General features: G+C 39.0%; 1 protein-coding gene across 1 annotated transcript in view; it reads left to right on the top strand.

Moving 5' to 3' along the window:
• LOC103211939 (nudC domain-containing protein 3-like) overlaps positions 1-24,400 on the top strand; it is a 192,937-nt gene that overhangs the window by 1,785 nt on the left and 166,752 nt on the right. Inside the window, exon 2 of the mRNA XM_007957929.2 lies at positions 8,982-9,114. Within this exon, the coding sequence (XP_007956120.2) occupies positions 8,982-9,114 (133 nt within the window). The remainder of the gene's footprint in view (positions 1-8,981; positions 9,115-24,400) is intronic.

Below are 24,400 nucleotides of genomic sequence, written 5' to 3'. Positions count from 1 at the left end.
ATATTGAGACGTAATCCATACTGCAGACTGTATTATTCAACCTTCATCAGTAAGTGCCTCAAGTCATCCTCACTTTCAGCAAGCAAAGTTGTATCATCTGCGTATCTCAGGTTGTTCATGATTCTTTCTCCAATCCTGATGCCACATTTTTCTTCATATAGCCCAGCTTCTCTGATTATTTGCTCAGCATATGGATTGAATAAGTGTGGGCAAAGGATACAACCCTGACGCACTCCCTTCTTGATTTTAAACCATGCAGTGTCCCCTTGTTCCATTTGAACGACAGCCTTCTGGTCACGGTACAGATTCCTCATGAGTACAATCAAGCGTTCGGGAATTATTTGCTCAGCATATGGATTGAATAAGTGTGGGGAAAGGATACAACCCTGACGCACTCCCTTCTTGATTTTACACCATGCATTGTCCCCTTGTTCCATTTGAACGACAGCCTCCTGGTCACGGTACAGGTTCCTCATGAGTACAATCAAGTGTTTGGGAATTGCCATTCTTCTCAATGTTATCCATAATTTGTCATGATCCACACAATCAAATGCCTTTGCATAGTCAATAAAACAGAAGTAGACATCTTTCTGGTATTCTTTGTCTTGAGCCAAGATCCATCTGACAACAACTATGATATCCCTTGTTCTACGTCCTCTTCTGAATCCAGCTTGCACCTCTGGAAGTTCTCTGTCAATATGCTGCTGCAACCATTTTTGAATTATCTTCAGTAAGATCTTACTTGTGTGCAATATTAATGATATTGTTCTATAATTTCCACATTCTCTGGGATCACCTTTCTTTGGAATAGGTACAAATATGGATCTCTTCCAGTTAGTTGGCCAGGTAGCTGTCTTCCAAATCTCTTGGCGTAACTGAGTGAGTGCCTCCAATGGGGCATCCGTTTGTTGAAATATCTCAGTGGGTATTCCGTCAATTACTGGAGCCTTGTTCTTTGCCAGTTCTTTCACTGCAGCTTTGACTTCCTCCTTCAGTACCGAACCTTGTTATCTGAACTGAGCCTGGCTCACTAGCTGTAAGGGCTGCTGTGAGACCCACTCCATAATCTGTACTCTGGCTCTACTAACTAATTTTCTTACTCCTACCCTTGTGTTGAAGCATAGATTTTCACTCCCCTACTTCCCTGCCCTCATCCTTACTCCCTGCCCCCACCATGATTGGCTGCAGGTGATTCTCTGCATCTGTGTCCCCAGCTTGTAGTGGGAAGTAGCCCTTGGCCTTCTAGCCTGGATGGCCTTGAAGGACTGACTGGGGCAGATAGGGCCTTTCACAGCAACCAGCATATGACAGGAGCAAAGAAGTAAATGAAGGAGGTTTATTTTTACATACTGTCACCTGGAAATAATCAACTTTATTTAAAGAAAGTGTGGATTCAGAGTTTTTAAAAAGCACTCAACAACTCACTGAGGCTGTTTTAGGAGCAATGTTAGGCATCTTTTGGAGTGACTCTCCAGGCTCCATTTGTGGAGGCTGCAGCATACATGCAAGGTAAACAGGGAGCTTGGCTACCTTGGATGGACCCCACTCTGCAGGCCCCTGCTACTCATCATCATGGTTCTGGCTGGCCAGAGCCACTGTCTGTCTGATGGTTCCAAACTTCTGCCTTGACATGGGAAGTTAGGAGGCAGGTAAAGGGCATTGCAGCCCCAGCTAGATCTCTACCTGCCCAGTTTGAGAGGGACATTCTCTACCTCAGCAGGGCTGACCCCAGTGTTGTGCATCCTAGGCTTTGTTGTCTGTGGTTGGTCTGGCCCTACTGCCCACGTGGACAGTAGGTACTTTCAAAGAACCAGATTATACTGGCTCTGTGATTATTGTATTGTTAGAAATAACTGTTCACCAAGTTATCTTGTACTGGCCCTGTGATCTTTTTCTTTTCATATAACTGCTTCTTCTTCCCCTCTTTTGGGTGAGTCTTTGTGGGGGGTCCCATGATCTATGGTCCAACCCAATGTTTGGCTTATCAAGTGCCAGGGCTATGTTGGTCTTCATTTGTGTGTTTTTCTGGGGTAGGGAGGTAATTATTATTATTTTTTAAAACTTATAGGTAGTAAATATGTACAGAACAAAACATATGCCATGTCAACAATTTGTACTTGTAAAATTTAGTGACACTGATTAAGTTCTTTAAGCTATGCAACCATTTTCATTATCCTTCTCCAAATCATTCTACCACTATTAACATAAACTCAATGCCCCCTAAGGAAAACCTCCCCCTTTCCCCCTTCCCTCCTATTCCTGTTAACCATTGATAATCTTTCTTTGGTTTCTATATATTTGTCTGTTTCATGGATGTGAGATCATACAGTATTTGTCTTTTTGCCATTGCATATTTCACCCAATGACAAAATAAAAGAGCTGAACTGAAGATACCAAAGAGGAGTTCCAAAAGACAATTATTATAATGAAATGTGCAAAGACCTGGAGTTAGAAAACCAAAAGGGAAGAACACGCTCAGCATTTCTCTGATTGAAAGAACTGAAGAAAAAATTTAAGCCCTGAATGGGAATATTGAAAGATTCTATGGGCAAAATGTTGAATGATGCAGGAAACATCAAACGAAGATGAAGGGAATACACAGAGTCACTGTACCAAAAAGACCTGGTCGATCTTTACCCATTTCAGGAAGTGGCGTATGTTCAAGAACCAATGGTATCGAAGGAAGAAGTCAAAGCTGCACTGACGGAATTGGTGGAAAAAGAAGACTCCAGGAATTGATGAACTACCCATTGAGATGTTTCAAGAGACGGATGCCACACTGGAGGCACTCACGGGGCTATGCGAAGAGATTTGGAAGACAGTTTCCTGGCCAACTGACTAGAAGAAATTCATATTTATACCCATTCCAAAGAAAGGTGATCCCACAAATTGTGGAAATTATCGAACAATATCATTCATATTGCACAAGTAAAATCTTACTGAAAACAATTAAAAAATGGTTGCAGCAGCATATTGACAGAGAACTTCTGGAAATATAAGCTGGCTTTAGAAGAAGACATGGAACAAGGGATATCATTGCTGATGTCAAATGGATCCTGGCTGAAAGCAGAGAATACCAGAAATATATTTACTTGTGTTTTATTGACTATGCAAAAGGATTCGATTGTGTGGATCATAACAAATTATGGATAACATTGAGAAGAACAGGAATTCCAGAACATTTAATAGTATTCATGAGGAACCTGTACATAGATCAGGAGGCTGTTGTTCAAACAGACAAGAAGATATTGCATGGTTTAAAATCAAGAAGGGAGTGTGTCAGGGTTGTATCCTTTTACCATACTTATTCAATCTGTATGCTGTGCAAATAATCTGAGAAGCTGGAATATATGAAGAAGATCATGGCATCAGGATTAGAGGAAGAGTCGTTAACAACCTGTGATACTCAGACAACACAGCTTTGCTTGCTGAAAGTGAGGATGACTTGAAGCACTTACTGATGAAGATTGTAGACTACTATCTGCAGTATGGATTACACCTCATTATAAAGAAAACAAAAATCCTCACAACTGGACCTATAAGCAGCATCACGATAAATGGAGAAAAGATTGAAGTTGTCAAAGACTTCATAGTACTTCTATAATCAACACCAATGGAAGCAGCAATCAAGACATCAGATGACATATTGCATTGGGTAAATCTGTTGCAAAAGACCTCTTTCAAGTGCCGAAGAGCAAAGATATCTCCTTGAAGACTAAGGTGCACCTAATCTGAGCCATGGTATTTTCAGTCACCTCATATGCATGCAAGAGCTGCACAATGAATAAGAAAGACTGAAGAAGAGTTGATGCTTTTGAGTTGTGGTCTTTGAAAAGAAAGCTGAAAGTACCATCTGCTAAAAGGACTAACAAATCTGTCCTTGAAGAAGTGCAGCTGAAATGCTCTTTGGAAGTGAAAGTGGCCAGACTTTGTCTCACTTCTTGATGTTAGGTGCCGTCGAGTCGTTTCCAACTCATAGCGACCCCGTGCACAGCAGAACGAAACACTGCCCGATCCCACGCAAGCTCCATGATTCTTGATGTTAGGTGCCGTCGAGTCGTTTCCAACTCATAGCGACCCCGTGCACAGCAGAACGAAACACTGCCCGATCCCACGCAAGCTCCATGATCCCTGCTATACTTGAGCCCATCATCACAGCCACCATGTCAATCCATCTCGTTGAAGGGCCTCCCCCTCTTTCGTCGACCCTCCACCCTACCAAGCATGACATCCTTCTCCAGGGAATGGTCCCTTCTGATAACATGACCAAAGTAGGTGAGATGAAGTCTGGCCATTCTCACTTCCGAGGAGCATTTTGGGTGCACTTCCTCCAGGATAGATCTGTTAGTTCTTTTAACAGTCCATGGTACTTTCAGCATTCTTCGCCAGCACCACAACTCAAAAGTATCAACTCTTCTTTGGTCTTCCTTACTCATTGTCCAGGTCTCAACATGCATACGAGGTGATTGGAAATATCATGGCTTGTGTCAGGCGCACCTTAGTCCCCAAGGAGACATCCTTGCTCCTCAGCACTGGAAACAGTTCCTTCATGGTTGACTTTCCTAATGCAAAACATCTTTTAATGTCCTGACTGCTGCTTCCATTGGCCTCGATTGTAGAACCAAGCAATGTGAATACTTTGACAGCCTCAGTCTTCTCTCCATTTATTGTGATGCTGTTCATTGGTCCAGTTGTGAAGAATTTTGTTTTCTTTATATTAAGACATAATCCATACTGCAAACTGTATTCTTCAGCCATCATCAGTAAGTGCCTCAAGTCATCTTCATTTTCAGCAAGCAAAGTTGTATCATCTGTGTATCTCAGGTTGTTCATGATTCTTTCTCCAATCCTGATGCCACGTTTTTCTTCATATAGTCCAGCTTCTTGTATTATTTGCTCAGCATATGGATTGAATAAGTGTGGGGAAAGGATACAACCCTGACACACTCCCTTCTTGATTTTAAACCATGTCGTGTCCCCTTGTTTTGTTTGAACGACAGCCTCCTGGTTCTTCATGAGTACAATCAAGTGTTCGGGAATTCCCATTCTTCTCCATGTTATACATAATTTGTCTTGATCCACACAATCAAGTGCCTTTGCATAGTCAATAAAACACAAGTAAACATCTTTCTGGTATTCTTTGCCTTGAGCCAAGATCATCTAACAACAGCCATGGTATCCCTTGTTCCACATCCTCTTCTGAATCCAGCTTGCAACTCAGGAAGTTCTCTCAATATATTGCTGCAAACATTTTTGAATTAACTTCAGTAAGATCTTACTTGTCTCACCTACTTTGGTAATATTGTTACAAGGGGCCATTCCATGGAGAAGGATGTTATGCTTTGTAAAGTGGAGGGCCAACGAAAATGGGGAAGGCCCTCAACAAGATGGAGTGACACAGTGGCTGCAATGATCGGCTCAGGTATAGCAGGGCTCATGAGCTGGCACAGGACTGAGCAGTGTTTTGTTCCGTTGTACATGAGGTCACTATGAGTCAGAGACGACTTGATGGCACCTAACAGTAAACAACAACATTTCACTCAACATAATATTTTCAAGGTTCATTCATGTAATGGCGTGCATAAGGACTTTATTTCTCCTTAGGGTGGAGTAATATTCCTATTGTATATATATGCTACATTTGGTTTATCTGTTCTTCTGTTGATGGACACTTGGGTTATCACTACCTTTTGGCTGTTGTTAAAAGTGCTATGAAGAACATTGTTTTAAGGATTTCTGTTTGTGTTCCAGCTTTCATTTCTTTTAGGTATATATCTAAGTGTGGAATTGCTAGGCAATATGGTAGTTCTGTGTTCAACTTTTTGAGTAAATATCAAACTGTTTTCCACCATAGCTATACTATTTTACATTCTGTGGGGATTAGGGGGTATTATGTGTTTTTCTAATTTTGATTATTTTTAGATAGGTAATACATGCAGAGATGACAGAACCCTATGTGGTGAAAAATAAGTCTCTTTCTCCTGATCCGCCAGCCATTCCATTTCCCTTTTGAAAGATAACTATTCTTACCTATTGCTTGGGTGTTTGGGAAATACTCTATGAATATTCAAGCCTATCTATGTAGATATGATCTTTATACTACTTACCCAGTGCCATCAAGTCAATTCCGAATTGTATGGACTCCATTGGGTTTCCAAGACTGTAAATCGTTACGAAAGTGGATTGCCTCATCTTGTTCCTACTAGCAGCTGGTGAGTTTGAACCACTGACCATCTGACTAGCAGCCAAATATCTTACCCACTGCACCATCAGAGCTCCTTTTTTATACTACAATAGGTTCTAAAGTGGGGGAATATTTTGTATTGGAAAAAAAAAAATGAGGTGGAGATCCTGGGTGGGGCATGTCCTTGTGTAAACTGTGTGACCCTGGTCAAGTCCTATTACCATGGGCTGCTTCTGTGACAATGGATACATTCCTGCATGCCCTATGATACATTCCTGCATGCCCTATGGATGCATTCCTACATACACATTAGGAAGTGTATGAGAGAGCACTGAAGGAAAGAAAGTGTCCTCAGCCAATGCTGAGGTTGTGACTCTCAGGTGTGTGACATAAGGCCTGAGGAGAGGGCTAACAAGTAGTTCTGTCTTCTATATGCACATTTTTCAAGGGAATCCTCATATATTTTTTTTATATGAAATTGTCTACATATTGTAGAAAATTTGCATAATAGCTAAAGGAATGAAGGAGAAAATCAAATTACTTACTGTCTTACCCTTCAGAGATGGGGGGAAAAAAAACACTGCTGTTGAGGCAGATCTGACTCATAGCTACCCCTCCTTGGGTTTCCAAAGCGATATCACTACAGAAATAGGTTGCCCAATCTTCCTTCAGAGGAGGGCTGGTGGGTTTGAACCACCAGCCTTCTGGTTAGCAGTCAAATGCCTTAGGCACTACGCCACCAGAGCTCCTCCTAGAGATGAACACTGAGATTTAATATACATTTTCAGTCTTTTTAAATGTATACACAAATATATGTGTGTGTGCACATATACTTCTTAGAAAACAGAAGCTACACCATACATAAAAGTTGACTACCCTCTTTTTGCTTATATTACATTGGAAGCTTCTCCCCACATCATTAAACAGTCTTTCTAAATAGTTTTTATTTTTTCGTTGCATCTATGTTGAGCTGATTTTATTTTTACTGCCCTGTTTTTCAAGGTATTGACTTGTTTCTGTTACCCTACCTAGTGTTTTCTCATAAGGAGTTCTGGTGGTGCTATGGTTAAAGCATTGGGCTGCTAACCAAAAGGTTGGTGGTTCATACCTACCAACCACTTTGCAGGAGAAAGATGAAGCAGTCCGCTTCCGTAAAGATTTACAGGCATGGAACCCTATGACGCAGTTCTACTCTGTACTAAATGGTCACTATGAGTTGCAGTCAACTTGATGGCAGCAGTTTTGATTTGGGTTTTTGTTTGCTCGTGTCACTGAACCCTCTGTGGCTCTCAGTGTCCCTATATATGATCAATGGGGTTTTCCCATATTGATCTGGCCTTCCCCAGTGCCCACTGGATGGCTGTGTGGACTTTTTAAGGCTTGCATACATTTGATTGGTCAGTGCCTGTGCCCAGCCGATATTAAGTGATGATGTATAAATATCATCACTGGCTGAAATTTTTTTAGCTACCACTTATAATTACCCCCCTTCCTCACTTTTTTTTTTCTGTTTCCTTTCGATGGTAAGTGGTTAAAGCTCAGAGTACTTGGGCAGTAATGGAGGCCCTCCTGCGTATTAGGTGACCGAGGTAGACCCAAGTCATTGCCATCGAGTCAATTCTAACCCATAGGAACCTTGTAGCACAGAATAGAACAGCCTCATAGGGTTTCCAAAGTTGTAATCTTTAGGGAAGGAGACTGCCACATCTGTCCCTCGTGGAGCAGCTGGTGGATTTGAACTGCTGGCCTTCTAGTTAGCAGCCAAACCATTAACCACTGTATCACTAGGGCTCCTTGCAAGGTAGATCAAAAACTAAAAACCAAACCCACTGCCATCAAGTCAGTTAGACCTTGGGCTTCAGCTGTGCCTCTTGCTCCCAGCCCACTGAAGCTAGAGGCATCTCTTCACTCAGGCAGCTACTGGCTGCTGAGGCTGAGAAGCCCAAGGTCGACAAATAAAATGGCACAGTCCTGATGTTACCAAACCACACGGTGGCCCATTAATTCAAGTTCATTGAAAGTCCCAACATCGGCAGAGCATGGCAGGTTGCTGAACAACGACATGGCTACATGCAGGGTTTAAGCATGCCATAAGCTAGAGACCGTTTCCAAAGCTGTTTCTTATATACAGGAAGCAGACCACATAACCAAAGGAAGCTACTCAGCTGCTCATAGTAGATTCCACCATGGAGTTGATTACCAGTTTAATCATGGGGAATGTATATCCAGCTACCCAGCCACTCAACCAGGTATAGCCAAATTGACACACAAACATCACTACCACAGACGATAGAGGCAAGAGTTTGGATTAGGATTGAAGTTTAGCAGCTTCAGGCTGAAGTTTTGTTTAGTTTTTAAGAGAGGCTCTGCCTAGCAGTTTATGAGGAACCAAGCACCTGTGAGCCCAAGGATTTTATTGACAAGGACACTTCTGTTAATTAACAGTCCTGATTTCCAACCTTTATGAAGACTGGGAGGATTAGGCTATACTTTGCTTGTGGCTCCAGATTCTTTTTCTGAATCTGCTGCAGTCAAGTTTCTTCTCCAAACCTCTCCCTTTGTTCCTGTGATTTCCTTAGAGGCCTGTATAGGAAGATCAGAAAAGAAATCACCCATAAATAGAGAGGGAGTTTCTAGATACAAAAACTAATAAAATTTAAATAAATTTGTTGTGAATTTTTAAATGTTGTTGGATTCCATTTTCAGGATTAGAATGGTGTGTACTTAGACTGCATTGTGGTACTCCTCTCGGCATATTTTGATAGGTTAGCAATTTAAGTTTCTCGTTCTTTCCCAGGCTACAGGAGCTGTTCCAGAAAAACCCTGACAGTTACAATGGTGCTGTCCGTGAGAACTACATCTGGTCACAAGACTACATGGACCTGGAAGTCAAGGTGCCAGTGCCTAAGCACATTGTGAAAGGGAAGCAGGTAAAACGCCCCCAAAAGATGATGAGAGTTACTCTTGACTAGGTGATGCTCTGGCTATACTCTCACCTGTGGCTGGTGGTAGAGGTTGCTGCCTGATGGGGTCTTAATTAGCTTGCTAGAGAACATTAACTTTATTTAATGAGACATCTTACACATTTTAGGACATGGGCCATCCATCTGAACCTGGTACTTACTATATGATACTATGCCAGGGAAGGAGCATATGAAACAACTTGTCATGGGTTTTAGAATCTGGCTTTTAAGCCTTGAATGACTTTTTTCTTTTTTAATTTCTCTACTGAATTCTTTCCTCTTGCTCCAAGAATATTCTTCCTGTGGTTCCTTCACTTTTTTCCCTTCTTACCTATTAGGTTTTTTCTAGTATATATCCAGACATCTTTCCATGTAGAAGGTAGCAGGCTTCTATCTCACTCTGAGGTAGAGCTTCCCTTGGAGGCTGTGTTCCCTTTCATGGCCCTTTACAGGTATACTGACCAAAATCACCACATGCTTAGGACTCTGTTTTAGATTACCCAACCTTCAGGCTTTTAAAGGAACACTCCAATACTACCTTTGTAAATTTTAGATTTTTCCTGAAGAATAGGTCTGCCTTTAGCCTTCTCTACAAAAACATCCAATCAACTAAACTTAAGGTAATAGCTGAAGTATGTTCATGTAGTACATACATACAACTTCAGTTTCCTAGGCCTTACCAGCCTAGGGTCCAATAAACACGCATTAAGAAGAGAAGTACAGAGGACTAGCACCTTCCCCAACAGATTTGTTTTAAAGTCCACAGGTATGTAGAGTGAAAAGTATGTTGTCAGCGTTAAATTTGAAAATCCCTTAAGTAGCCTATGCAATACAGTTCACTTAATTTTGTATATACAACCCTGGTGGTGTGGTGCCTAAGGCATTTGATTGCTACCAGAAGGCTGGCAGTTCAAACCCACCAGCCACTCCTTGGAAGGAAGGTTGAGCAGTCTATTTCCTTAGAGATACTGCCTCGGAAACCCAAAAAGGGGTTGCTAGGAATCAAATCAGATCGACTTGATGGCAATGAGTTTGGTTTGGTTTATGGTAATACAGACATACCTCATTTTATTGTGGTTCACAAATACTGCGCTTTTTACAAATTGAAGATTTGTGATAACTCTGCCTCAAGCAAGTCTGTCTGTGCTATTTTTCCAGCAGCATGTGCTCACTTCATGTCTCTGTGCCACATTTTGATAATTCACATCAATAGCATAGTGCTACTGCATACATAATAATATAATAATAAAACAAACTCACTGCTGTCAAGTCAATTCCAACTCAGAGCGACCCCTCCTTGGGTTTCTGAGGCAGTATCTCTATGGAAGTAGATTGCCCAGTCTTCCTTCTGAGGAATGGCTGGTGAGTTTGAACTGCCAGCCTTTTGGTTAGCAGTCATATACCACCAGAGCTCCTTAATAGACTACAAAAAACAAAACAAAACAAATAGACTTCAAAAAACCAATAGACTGCAGTGTACTGTAAATAGGTATGACTGTGTATATGTATGTGTGGAATGTATGTGGTAATGAGTTGTGATTTAATTCTATAGTATTTATTTTTAAACATTGACCTCATTCACAGTGTAGTGAGATGTTTATAAAACAAGAGATACAAGAGGCTGGAGAGGAGGGAGGATAGGAACAAGATTTCATACCTACCGCCCCAGGCTCACCCTTGGGTTGGTGCCCCCTGAGATACGTCATGGAATTGCCTACATCTTTGTGATTTGTTCCATCTTTTCTTCTTCCATGTGTTCCCCTTGCCCCATCCCCACCTCCTTTTGAAGCTATTCATGTGAGTTAAATGTACACATGAGGAGACTGTGTTATGAGTTCAGCTTCCCTGGCTCATAGTACCCTCTTGTAAAACACTTCCTTTGAACCTTTTTGAGGGTTACTTTGGGGTCCCTACCTAGAGGGCATCCCAGGCCTGAAAACCAGGTCTTCTGCCACAGCTAGTGGAACCTGCTGTGAGGGCACTGATGGCCAGGCTGGTGCCACACCTTGCTGTCATCCTTGCTGTTCCTCTAGGACCCAGCTGTGCTGCCCCTCCACCTCTGCGTTGCTCCTTGTCCTCTGCTGGTGTTTCAGTTTCTCATGGGTCTCATAAGTAGCATCTGAACTTTGGAAAAGTAACGTGCATATAGATAAATGTTTTGTGTGTGGCCTAATAGCAGAAAGCAGAACTATTTATTTCTCCCTTCCTCCCTCTTCTCACCCCCCTCTCATTATATCCCACTCCCATCCTAATAGATCCTTTACCAGGTGACTCCTGGCCACATAGAATTTTAGAATTATACAACTGAGAATCATTTTGGGATTCTAGTTGGCCCGGGTAACTGGGGGTCATCCATATTGAAATGTACGCTTCAAATGTCCATTTCCCATCTGTTTTAAATAAGTCATTGGCAGGTATACCTGATCTTCTTACAGGAAGGCTTCCCAGAGAAGGGGCAGAACTTGTCGGAATCGGATGCCCAGCATTGTCTTAGGGTTTCAGTAGGTCAGATATTGATTTGATTATTATTATCATTATTATTTTGGTAGGATTGCTTTGTATGTTGTTGAATAAATAATGAAAAGTATTGGTTACTGTGCTTCAGTCACCTGGTTAAAAAATGTTAGTGTCGTATTCTGATTCCTCCATGAAGTTCTGGAATTTCTTCTGAAAGAACTTAAATTAGGTCCAACTTAAAACTTAAAACTAGTTTCTTTGATTCAGGAAGACCCAGGACATTTGGCAGCTCTAGCTGCTATACTTTCCACAGCCACCTATGAGAAGTGTCTATCAAAAGTGGTCTCTCACAGGTATCCCCATTCACTGGGGGCCTTGGTCTTATGTCACTTCTGTGATACACATTGTACTGGAGGGCCTGATGACCCTCTGTTTTTTCTTGCCCAGTGACAGACTTTCATGCCTCAGGTTCAGATAATGCCTCCCTCAGGTGTGCTTGTCATGATGTCTTCACTTTCAGAGGACTTTGCTCATCCATGCATTCAGTGTTTCTCGAGCACGTGCTTGCCATGTGACTGTTCTGTTTTTGGGAGCTGGGGAGATAATGAATAGCCAGACAAGACAGCTCATCTGGAGGTGATATTCTAGTGGGGGTATGAACAAGAAAAGTGAGCAAATAAATTTCAGCTACTGATCAATGCCAAACAGAAAATAAAACAGGTGATTTGTTTATTTAAACTTCTTTATGTCAGGCCCTGATCTAGGTATCTTATAGATCTTAGCCCCTCTAGTTTAGTCTTCCTCACAATCCTAGAAAGTAGTTATTGTTTGCATATCAGGAAATGAATAAGATAAACTTGATCAAGTCTCACAGTTCCTAAGTATAGAGCCCAGAGTGTGAGCCTGTGCTCCCTGTGGGGACTCCCCCATCGCAGGGCAGGAACGATACGGGGTGGGTCATCCTCGCATCAGGCAGTCAAAGAAGGCTCAAGATGATAGTCAACACTTTCAGTTGTTTTTGATATTGGGGCCTAAGAAGTGGCTTTCCACAGAGACCATTGATCTATTTAGTTTTGGGATTTTTGTTACACCAGCGGTGATAGGTGATCTTTGTTTTATGTTTCCTTTCCTACACCGATGAACCGTTTCTCCTTCAAAGTGTCTACAACCCCCGCTTTATTTTTACTCTATTGTAAACTTCTTTTAAAAATTCTTGGTCTCTCAGTGTCTTAGTGATCTAAGAGTTTTACTTATGCCTCACTTAAAACTTTCTTGTATATATCTCTTGCATTTTCCTGGCATAAGATTTTTTTTTTTCTCAGTTGCCACTTTCTTTCTGGACTTTCTTCTTCCTTGTTGTTTCCTAAATATCCATAGCTACCTGTCAGAAGTGTTTATTGATTTGCATTTGATAGAATTTTACTTACTTTGTTTCTGAGAATATACACAGTGAAACATACACCATTTCAACTGTATTTTTTAAAAAAATTTTATTGTGATTTGGGTGAAAGTTTACAGAGCACATTCACTTTCCATATAGCAGCTCACATATACTTTGTCTCCTGTCATTGACTGTAATTTCCCACAATGCAACAGCTCCCCTCCCACTTCCTCTTCATAGTTACCTCTTCCCTGTGTCCTTCCCTCCCATGTACTCCTGCTCCCTGAGCTGTCTCCCTGTGCATATACAGCCCTTCTATTCTCCCATGATTGATCTCTCCAAGGACTGGATCTACCTAATGTAAATGTTCAGCTCATATTCCTGTTTTTTGTTTGGCTAGAAGCCTCAGGAGTGGGTTCAGTTCTAGACCTGAAGGGAAGCTAGGGGAAATGGTCTCATTGGTTTTACCAGACCAGCAAATCTGCCCCCCTTTTTTTAAATGATTTTGAGTTTTGTTCCACATTGCTCTCCCATTCTATCCAGGATCTCCTATATAGATCCCCCTCTGAGTGGTTGACTTATGCAGCCGGGCACCATCTAGTTCTTCTGGTCTTATAGTCGTTTAGGCTGGTAATCGCATGGTGTACCAGTCACTTGGACTAATTGTTTCCGTGTGTCTTTGATTTTATTCATTCTTCTTTGTTCTGGATGAGGAAAGACCCATCATTGAAAGCTTGCAATCTTTTAAGTTCCCAGTTGATCTTAAAATACAGGCAGTCCTCAGGTTACAAATACAATTTGTTCCTGTGTCTAAGAATTTGTAAGTAAGTCAGACCCATGCACGCAGTTTTTCTTTAGCTCTGTTGTAGTGCAAGAAAAGGCTTAAAGCTTTTTCAATGATTTAAAAGCTCCACAAATGAAGAAGGTGATTGTGGTGAAGAATTTGCTGAGAGCAGGAATTGATTCAATAGTTTCAGAGTGAGGGCAAATTAATGTAACATTAAAGGACAAGTAGAAGTTGTCAGTAAGCCTGACATTTGTAACCTGGAAACTGCCTGGTAAGACCAATTGTTGTACCTTGGATGGCTGCTTGCAAACTTCTGAGACCCTTGGCACTACAAAACAAATTAGGAGGTAGAATTAGAAGCACTCCTCGGAAGGAAGATGGGGCAATCTACTCCGTAGTGATACTGCCTCGGATACCCAAGGAGGGGTTGCTATGAGTCGGGTCCGACTCAATGGCACATAACAACAATAACAACAACAATGATGTTAGCCAGTTATCTGGGATATCCCATGAAGCCATGACCCTACACCTCCAAACCAAGAAACTAAATCCCATAAGGTTTTTGGCTATACATAAGCAGCCTCAGCAGCTTATCTTTTGTTAGTATTAGTATTAGTATTTTGTCATCTTTGTAAATATATCTGTAACACAACTTTTGCCAATTCAGCTTTTCAACTTATTGACAGCAGTAACAGTAATTGGCTATGCAACCCTAACTTTAATCAATGTGATATTTCCATCACTGTTAATAACCTCCTCCCCCCACCATAAACCACTAATAAACTGTTCTCTACACATTTGCCTTTTCTTGTCTTTTTATACAAGTGAAAGTGGTGCACTAGTTGTCTTTCTGTGATTGACCTATTTCACTCTGCATAATGTCTTCCAGCTCCATCTATATGTAGCATGTATCAGGACTTCTCCTATTGACTGAGTAGTATTCCGTTGTGAGCATGTCCCATATTTTGTTTATCTGTTCATCCGTTAATAGACATTGAGATTGTCTCTTCCTTTTGGCTATTGTGAATGGTGTTGCAATGAGCATTAGTGTATAAGTCTGTGCCTTCAAGTCTTTTGGGTATATACCTAGAAGTGGAATTGCTAGGTAATATTGTAGTTCTGTTTTTGTTTTGTTATTTTTAGGGTGCCCCCCCCCCCAACCTTAGCCATCCTAGCAGGACTGAAATGGTATCTCATTGTGGTTTTGATTTGCATCACTCTGACGGCCAGTGATGCTGAGCATCTTCATTAGACTAGTGTTTTATTTTTCACCCCCCAAAGTAACAAGTTACTATCTAGAGAGTGGTCTTTTCTTCCCCCCACCTATTCCTGGTAACCATGAGTGATTGTTGGTTTCAATATATATAGTTATTCTTGTCTTTTTGTAATATATTATTTGTCCTTTGTGATTGACTTATTTCACCGAGTATAATGTCCTCCAGATTCATCTACATTATAATATATTTTAAGAACTCACCATTACTTTTTATGGTTACATAATATTCCATTGCATGTACATAATGTAATTTGTTTATCCATTCATCTGTTGATAAGCACTAGGTTGTCTCCAACCTAAGTTTTTGCTATTGGGAATTGTACTGCAATAAACATAGCTGTGCATGTTTCTGATTGTATCATTAGTATTAGATCTCTAGGATATATACTGAGCAGTAGGACTACTGGATCATAAAATCTATTTCTAGTTTCTTGAGGAAGGACTATACCATTTTCAATGGTTATACCATTTTACAGTCCTACCAGCAGTGGATAAGGGTTCCAGTCTTCCCACACCCTCACCAAGATTTACTGTTTTCTTTCTTTGTATCAGTGACATATTAGCAGGGATTAGATGATATCTCATTGTAGTTTTGATGATCTCTCAAATGGCTAATTATCGTGAGCATCTTTTCATGTGTCCATTAGCCGCTTGAGTGTCCTCTTTGGTGAAGTGTCTGTTCTTGTCCCTTGCCCATTTTTCAATTGGTTTATTTGTCTTTTTGGTTTTGAGTTGTTGAAGTTTTCTGTGTATTTAAGAGATTAAACTCTTCTTTGTATTGTTTCCAAAGACTTTTTTCCCAATCTGTAAGTTGTCTTTTTATTCTTTTTTATGCATTTTATTGAAATATAATTTATGTACAGTGAAATACACAAAACTAAAGTGACACGGGTAAATGCATTTTTTTTTTTTTTTTTGCAGTGTTCTCCCCTTCCCCTTCCACCCCTGGTAACCAACAAAGAAAGTTTCCTTCCATATATAAACCTTTCCTTCACTTTTTACAATAATGAACTAATACTGTATTTATCCTTGATTGACTTATTTCACTCAGCATAATGTCCTCCAAGTTCATCCACTTTATGCGGTGTTTTGCAGATTCTACATTATTCTTTAGTGTTGCGTAGTATTCCGTTGTGTGTATGTACCATAGTTTGGTTATCCATTCTTCTGTTGATGGGTACCTAGGTTGTTTCCATCTTTTTGCTATTATAAACAGTGCTGCGATGAACATGGGTGTGCATATATCTGTTCTTGTCCTGGCTCTCACTTCTTTAGGATATATACCTAGTAATGGGATTGCTGGGTCAAATAGTATTTCTAATTCCAACTTTTTAAGGAGTTGCCATACAGCTTTCAGCAGTGGTTGTATCATTTTACAGTCCCACCAGCAGTGTATGAGAGTCCCAATCTCTCTATATCGTTGTCAGAATTTGTTTTCTGTCTTGTTGAACTTTGCTATTAGTGCTGTGGCAAGATGGTATCTTGTTTTGCTTTGCATCTATCTAATGGCTAGTGGTAGTGAACCTTTCTTCATGTGTTTGCTGGCCACCTGAATATCCTCTTTGGTGAAGTGTCTGTTCATGTCTTCTGCCCATTTTTGAATTGGATTGTTAATCTTTTTGTTGTTGAGTTGTGGAGTTTTCTATAAATTTTAGAGATAAGTCTCTTGTCTGAAATGTTGTTGCCAAATATTTTTTCCCAATCTGTAGGTTTTCGTTTTAATCTTCTGGAAAAGCCTTTTGAAGCACATAAAAATTTAATTTTTAGAAGGTCCCATTCATCTAGTTTATCTTCTGCTGTTTGTGCATTTTGGATTATGCTTGATAGTCTGTTTATGCTATAAATTACTTACTCACTGCCGTCAAGTCAGAACCGACTCAGAGCAACCCCTCCTTGGGTTTCCAAGGCATTATCATTACAGAAGTAGATTGCCCATGTTCCTTCCAAGGAGTGGCTGGTGGGGTGAACCACCAGCCTTCTGGTTAGCCATCAAATGCCTAATGCACTGTACCACCACAGCTCATATTTATTTTTTATGGCATAAATTAGAGCCCCTAAATTTGCCCCTATTTTTTCCATGAGGAACTTTATAGTTTTAGGTTTCACATTTAAGTCTTTGATCCATCTGGAGTTAGTTTTTGTGTATGGTATGAGGTACAAATCTTGTTTTATTTTTCTACAAATGGATCTCCAGTTTTGCCAGCACCATTTGTTAAAAAAAAGACAGTCTCTTCCCCATTTAATGGATTTTGGCCCTTTGTCAAAGATCAGCAGACCGTAGGTCAATAGATCTATTTCTGGGTTCTCAATTCTGTCCCTCTGGTCTGTGTTTCTGTTTTGGTACCAGTACCAAGCTGTTTTGATGACTGTGACTGTATAGTAGGTTTTGAGATCTGGGAGTGTGAGACCTCCTACTTTGTTGTTCTTCAGTAGTGCTTTGCTTATTTGAGGTCTCTTTCCTTTCCATATAAAATTAGTGATTGGTTTTTCCATATCCTTAAAGACTGCTGATGGGATCTGGGTTGGGCTTTCATTGGATGTGTAGATTGCTTTGGGTTTTTTTTTGTTGTTGTTGTTGTTATGTGCTGTTGAGTCATCTCCGACTCACAGCGACCCCTCCTTGGGTTTCTGAGGCAGTATCACTACGGAAGTACATTGTCCGATGTTGCTTTGGGTAGTACTGACATTTTCACAGTATTCAATCTTCTTATCCATGAGCATGGTATGCTTTTCCATTTATGTAGATCTCTTTTGGTTTCTTGGAGGAGTGTTTAGTAGTTTTCTTTGTACAGGTCTTTTGTGTCCCTAATGAGATTTATTCCCAAGTATTTTATTTTTTTTGGTAGCTATTGCAAATGATGTTGATTTCCTTGTTTCTTTTTCAGCAATCTGCTGGTGTAGAGGAATCCAACTGATTTTTGTATGTTGATCATGTATCCCTTTACTATGCTAAATATCTCAGTTAGTTCCAGTAGCTTTTTTGCTGAGTCTTTTGGGTTTTCTATGTATAGTATCATATCATCTACAAACAGGGATAGTTTGACTTCTTTCTTACCAATTTGGATGCCTTGATTTCCCTTTCTTGCCTTATTGCCCTGGCTAGGACTTCAATACAATGTTGCGTGGAAATGGTGATGGAGGACATCTTTGTCTGGTTTCTGTTCACAAAGGGAATGGTTTCAGTCTCTCTCCTTTGAGAATAATGTTGGCTGTTGGTTCTGCATATATGCCACTTATATGTTGAGTAATGTCCCTTCTATTTCTATTTTGCTGAGAGTTTTTACCAGGAATGGGTGTTGTATTTTATCAAATGCCTTTTCAGAATCAATTGATATGATCATATGGTTCTTTTCCTTAGTTTTATTTATGTCATGGATGATGTTGATTGTTTTTCTTAGACTGAACCATCCTTGCATACCTGGTATGAACCCCACTTGGTCGTATTGTATTATTTTTTTGATACATTGTTCAGTCTATTGGCTAGTATTTTGTTGAAGATTTTTTGAATCTGTATTCATGAAGGAAGGAAGGTTGGGCAATGTACTTCCGTAGTGATACCGCCTCAGAAACACAAGGAGGGTCGCTTTGAGTCGTTGCTGACTCGACAACATAGAACAGTAACAACAACAGCATATTCATGAGGAATAGTTGTCTGTGGTTTTCCTTTTTAGTGATGTCTTTGCCTGGTTTTGCTATAAAGGCTATGCTTGCTTCTAAAAATGAATTTGGGAGGATACCATCCTTTTCTATGTTGTGGAATAGTTTTACTAGCATTTGTGTCAGTTCTTCTCTGAACATTTGGTAGTATTCACCAGTGAAACTGTCTTGGCCAGGTCTTTTTTGGTTGTTGGTAATTTTTTTATGACCTGTTCAGTTAGTTTCTCATTTTGTTATGGATCTGTTTAAATTTTCCACCTTCTGTTCAGCTTCTGTTAGTTTAGATAAGTAGTATGTTTCTAGAAATCTATCCATTTCTTTTAGATTTTCTAATTTGTTGGAGTATAGTTCTTCATATTATCCTGATATTATCCTTTTGATTTCTGTTGATTCTGTTGTGGTGTCACCCAATTCATTTCTTGTGTTATTTGTATTCTCTCCCTCTTTTCCTTTGTTAAATTTGCCAGTTCTTTGTCAATTTTATTGATCTTTTCAAAGAACCAACTTCTAATCTTGTTGATTTTTTTCTTTTCCTATTGTCTTTCTATTTTCTATGTCATTGATTTCTGCTTGAATCATTATTACTTTTCTTCTGGTAACTGTAGCCTTTTTTGTTGTTGCTCTATTTCTGATTGTTGGAGATGTTGGGTTACGATGTTGATTTTGGTTCTTTCTTCTTTTTTGATGTGTTCATTTTTTGCTATAAATTGGCCTCTGGTCACTGCTTTTTGCTGTGTCCTAAAGATTTTGGTATGTTGTGTTTTCATTCTCATTTGATTCAAGGAATTTTTTAATTTCCTTTTTTATTTCTTGATTGCTATTGTTTTAGTACTTGTTAAATATTTGTCCTTGTCCTCTTTTTTATTTTGCTGTGAAGGTTTATCACTTTTCTTTGAGGTTACCTGTGATTTATAATTTTTTTCCCAAGTTTAGAACAGTCTGTTCTGTCTTGCAGTTGTCTTGACTTCCCTACCGTTTTGAAGTTCTACAACTACACAGTTCTTTTCCTGTTTTTAGTTTGTTGTCCTCATTTGCCAATTGATGTCTCTAGTTCCCTGTTTACAGTCTTGTAGGCTTATTTACTTTGGATACTTCCGTAACTGCGTTAGTTACTGAGTTACGTCATCATGTGTGCTAATGGTCAGTGTTGTTTGCTGTTGTTGTTTCTCTGTCCAAAGGACTCTTTTGAGCATCTCTTGTAAGGTTGGTCTGGTATCAAATTCCTTTAATTTCTGTTTATCTAGAAATGTCTTAATTTCACCATCATATTTGAGGGACAGTTTTACCAGGTATGTAATTCTTGGTTGGAAATTTTATTCTTTCAGAGTTTCATATATACCATCCATTCATTATCTTTTTGCTGCATGTTTTCTGCTGAGAAATCAGAGTTTAGTCTTATTGGTTGCCCCTTGTAGGTACCTTTTCATTTTTCCTGTGCTGGTTGCAGGATTCTTTCTTTATGTTTGGTTTTTGTGAGTTTGATGATGATATGTCTTAGTGATTTTCTTTTGGGATCTGCCCTGTTTGGGTTTTGAATGGATATATTCTCATCTTTCATCATACCAGGGAAATTCTCTTCCAGCAAATCTTCAAGAATTTTCTCTGTGGTTTTATTTGTCTCTTCCTGTTCTGGAATTCCGATTACAGGTAAGTTATTCCTTTTGATGGTATTACACATGAGTCTTAGGCTTTCTTCATTTTGTTTTGATCTTTTTTCTGATGGATTCCTTTCCAAAGAAGTATTGAGGTATTTGTCTTCAATCTCACTAGTTCTTTCTTCCATTGCTTTAATGGAAGTTTGCCCGTTTAATGAACAATGTTATCTGTTTCTGAGAATTTAGTATTAATCTTCTGGATTTCTGTTGGTACATAGTGTCATTTCTAATATTTCATTTACTTTGTCATTTTGTTCTTGTGTAGTCTTTTGAAATTATTCTAGGGTTTTCTCTGTGTTTTCCTCAATTTTGTCAGTGTTTTCCTCGATCTGTCTCTCAATCCATTGAAAGTGCCTAGATAAAATTCTTTTGAATTCTTTATGATGGAGTTCCAATGCTGCTGCTTCCTCGGGGATGTGTACTGCATCTATATCCTGGTCCCTTGTTTCTTCTGCTTTATCTTTCTTTTTATGTGGACTGTGATGGTCTGTTGTCTCTGAGGCATTGTGACATTTTTGTGTTTATATTTAATTGGTGATTGTATGTTGGAGTGACTTGTCCAAGATTTTCATTTTCTTTTTTTTTTTTTAATGTTATCTGAGTAAGCAGGGTATTGTGTTCCTCTATTTGCTAGTTGGCAGCACTTACACACTCACTACCTGTCTCTTTTCTCATTGTCAGCCTCACATATGTCCCTGCTGCCCCTGACAAATGAAGCCTATTCTTAGGGCCCTGTAATCTGAATAAGAATGCTGTCACTTTAAATATACAAAATAGCCACTGCTTGTACCCATTCAAAATGGCTGCACCCATGGTCACTTTCAATATCCAAAATGGCCGCTGCTTGTAAAATGGCTGCACCCTCTGGACAGCCAAAAGTCCACAGCTCAGGTTGTCTCCTTTCCTGCTGTTTCCCTTCCTAGTTATCGCTCATCAGTTCAGTCATCCCTGTAGCCCTTGGTGACCAGGGCTGATCTTTAGGTCAATTCTCAGGTCCCAATACCTCTTGGAAACATTCTGGCTATTGGTGCCATCAAAGTAGCTGACAGTCTGCAGCTCCATCTGTGTACTCACTGTTTTCATTTAGGTTTTTCCACTACTTGGTGCCTAATCCACTTCTGTATACTGCCTTTCAAAGCTCAGCGCTGCAGCATTATCTTCTGTGTATCTGTCAGTTGGTTTCTCGTTTCTTTGTTGAAGAGAGTCTGTACAGCTTTTCTGCCTATTTGACCATCTTACCCTAGTGTTGTCTTTTTATTCTTTTTCTTTTTTGTTTTTTTGTATGGCATATGGAAACCTTTACTAGATCTGAATAAAAGTTTAAGGAATAGCAACAATGAAACAAGTATTTAGAGACTAATATAAATATATGTTGTTGTTGTTGTTTTTATGTGCTGTCAAGTTGGATCAGACTCATAGCGACCCCTCCTTGGGTTTCCAAGGCAGTATCACTACAGAAGTAGATTGCCCCATCTTCCTTCCGAGGAGTGGCTGGTGGGTTTGTACCACCAGCCTTCTGATTAGCAGTCAAGTGCCTTAGGCACTATGCTACCAGAGCTCCCATATAAATATATATGTATGTATAAAACAAACTGAATACTTGAAAATAGTTAAGCAAAAAAATATAACGAAGAAAACTTATTCTCTTATGTTAGAAGTTGCAGTTTTACATACATTCATTTTACTCTAGCATTGTTTTACTTAATTAATAGATCTTTGATTAGAATTTCAATAGTATATTTGTATTAAAGTTTTATATTTTAAACAAAATATTTAAAGTAGAAAGGCACTTAAGTATTCAATTTTATGCCCTTGTTTGATAAATAAAGAGATTAGAGTGATATGCCCAAAGTTCTAGAGCTACAAAGCTACAGAACCAAGACTTGAACACAGGTATGCTGACCTCAAGTTCAACTTGTTCCTCTATTATGTTCTTTCACTCCTTTAACTTTCAACCAGTTAAAGAAAAAAAATGTTTAAATTTTAACCTATAAAACTAAAAACTCTGGTAGCAGCATTATTAATGAGTTTATTCTATTTATTTAGAATGAAACCATTTTATTGATATGAATAGGAGATGTAAGATTGATGGGTGAATTTATTCATTTCCAGAGAAGAGTGTTGAAATAATCAAATCCTCTTAATATTCATAACTACCAGAGTTTCATATAATTTACTTGAAATTTCTACCTTCAGGAATGGGGTCTGGTCACTTACTTTCTTTAAGTTTGATCAAAGAAATATTTGTTACTCTACTTGGAGATACTGAATATAGTACAGCTGAATGGAAGATTTTGGTTTGAATATTAACTAAGTTCTACCTGATATGTAAACTATACCTTTGGAAGTAATATAACTGCGGGTACAGTACTAGGGCATCACTCTAGTGGAATTTTATCCCTGGTAAGTCTATGTTTTGTTTAATATTAATGGGGCAATAAGATAGCATCCGATACATATTACTATGAATTACTCATTTCTCAAAAGTGTTTTAAGCTATCCCCAGTAGAAGCAACAATAGAAGATTGTGCTATTCAGTTTCTTCTTTCCAAAAGAGCAAATATGATTTTGCATCTTCCTGGATTTTTTTCTTTCCATAATTCATCAAGTATTTGTTAATATTACATGCAAGGTGCTAGGAGTACAAATATAAGTGACATCTATTGTTGTTGTTGTTGTTGTTATGTGCCGTTGAGTCGACCCCGACTCATAGTGACCCCTCCTTGGGTTTCCGAGGCAGTATCACTACGGAAGCAGGATTGCCCAACCTTCCTTCCGAGGAGTGGCTGGTGGGTTTGAACCGCCAGCCTTCTGGTTAGCAGTCAAGTGCTTTAGCCACTATGCTACCAGAGCTCCTACTGACATCTATAGTAGGTTTAAAATTTCAATTAAAATCAGTGGAAGCAAACACATGTTGAGAATACTTTAAAATATTAACTGTATCCAGTAAGTTGTCAGAGAAGATTCAGTTACACATATCATATCATATTCCTCTACAAGGGACATACACCATACTTATGCTTGAGAAGAATGGTATTTTTAAGGATACTTTTTATAAAATGAACATAACTCTGATGCCAGGCACAACTTAAGTTTTTATCAGCATTAAAGTTTAAATAGCATCTAATATGATAGAGAATAAGTGAGAAAGGTTGCCAAAGACAAATTTAATTTTACTTCAAATTTATTTTGGGTTATTGTTGGGCATTCATCACATCATGGTGCATTTTAGCATGGTACCATTCTTTCTCAATTGTGACTACAGATAGTTTACTTTTAGTTTCAAATAAAAGACAAAGTAAGAAAGGACAAAGAGTATAGCAAACCCTTGGAATTTGAAGATAACAACAGAAGATGAGCAAAATCCATGAGACTTGTAAAGAAGCACATAAATACATTTTCCCCCTAATTTTTAAACTGGGTGCTTATAATAGGAATAGATAAAAACAAGCAAAGACAATTTTCTCTTCTTTATCCATCATAAAAACATTTGCCAGAATTGAAACAAGAGATCAATGTTCTTTGGTTTATGATAGTTTCATAAGAAAACTGAAGCTTCATTTGATCATTTAGTAATTTAAGAGGTCAACTTTTTTAGTCAATTAAAATAATTAAGGAATCACAGTATCACCTATATACATCAAGCAAAACAAGTTTCTTACCATTAAAAATACTTCAAAAAATTCCCTAATGTTTACATACCTAAATAATTTGTAACTAAATCTTCACAAGGAATATAATTTTATTACTGTAGTTGTATAATTATAATTTCTGTTCAGGAATGTTTAAGTGAACATTTATCAATGCATTGATAATTACTTGATAATGATCAGATAAACATACTATAGGAATATACTACTGTAAAGAAAAGAAAATATTGTAAAGTTTTCTGGCCTTACAGAGCACTTTTTAGTGCAAGTATTTAAGACACAATAGTGCTCACTTAAGCAAAGTATTGCAGAATGTCATGCCACAGTCCATTTAATTCAAAGAGGGTCAGGACGTGCAGCTTGTAATAAAATGTCAGAGTATACATATAT

The sequence above is a fragment of the Orycteropus afer genome, unplaced genomic scaffold (assembly GCF_000298275.1).
Source record: "Orycteropus afer afer isolate SDZICR_OR568_19922 unplaced genomic scaffold, OryAfe1.0 scaffold00823, whole genome shotgun sequence".
NCBI classification, from domain to species: Eukaryota; Metazoa; Chordata; class Mammalia; order Tubulidentata; family Orycteropodidae; genus Orycteropus; species Orycteropus afer.
This window is presented reverse-complemented; position numbering and strand designations above follow the sequence as displayed.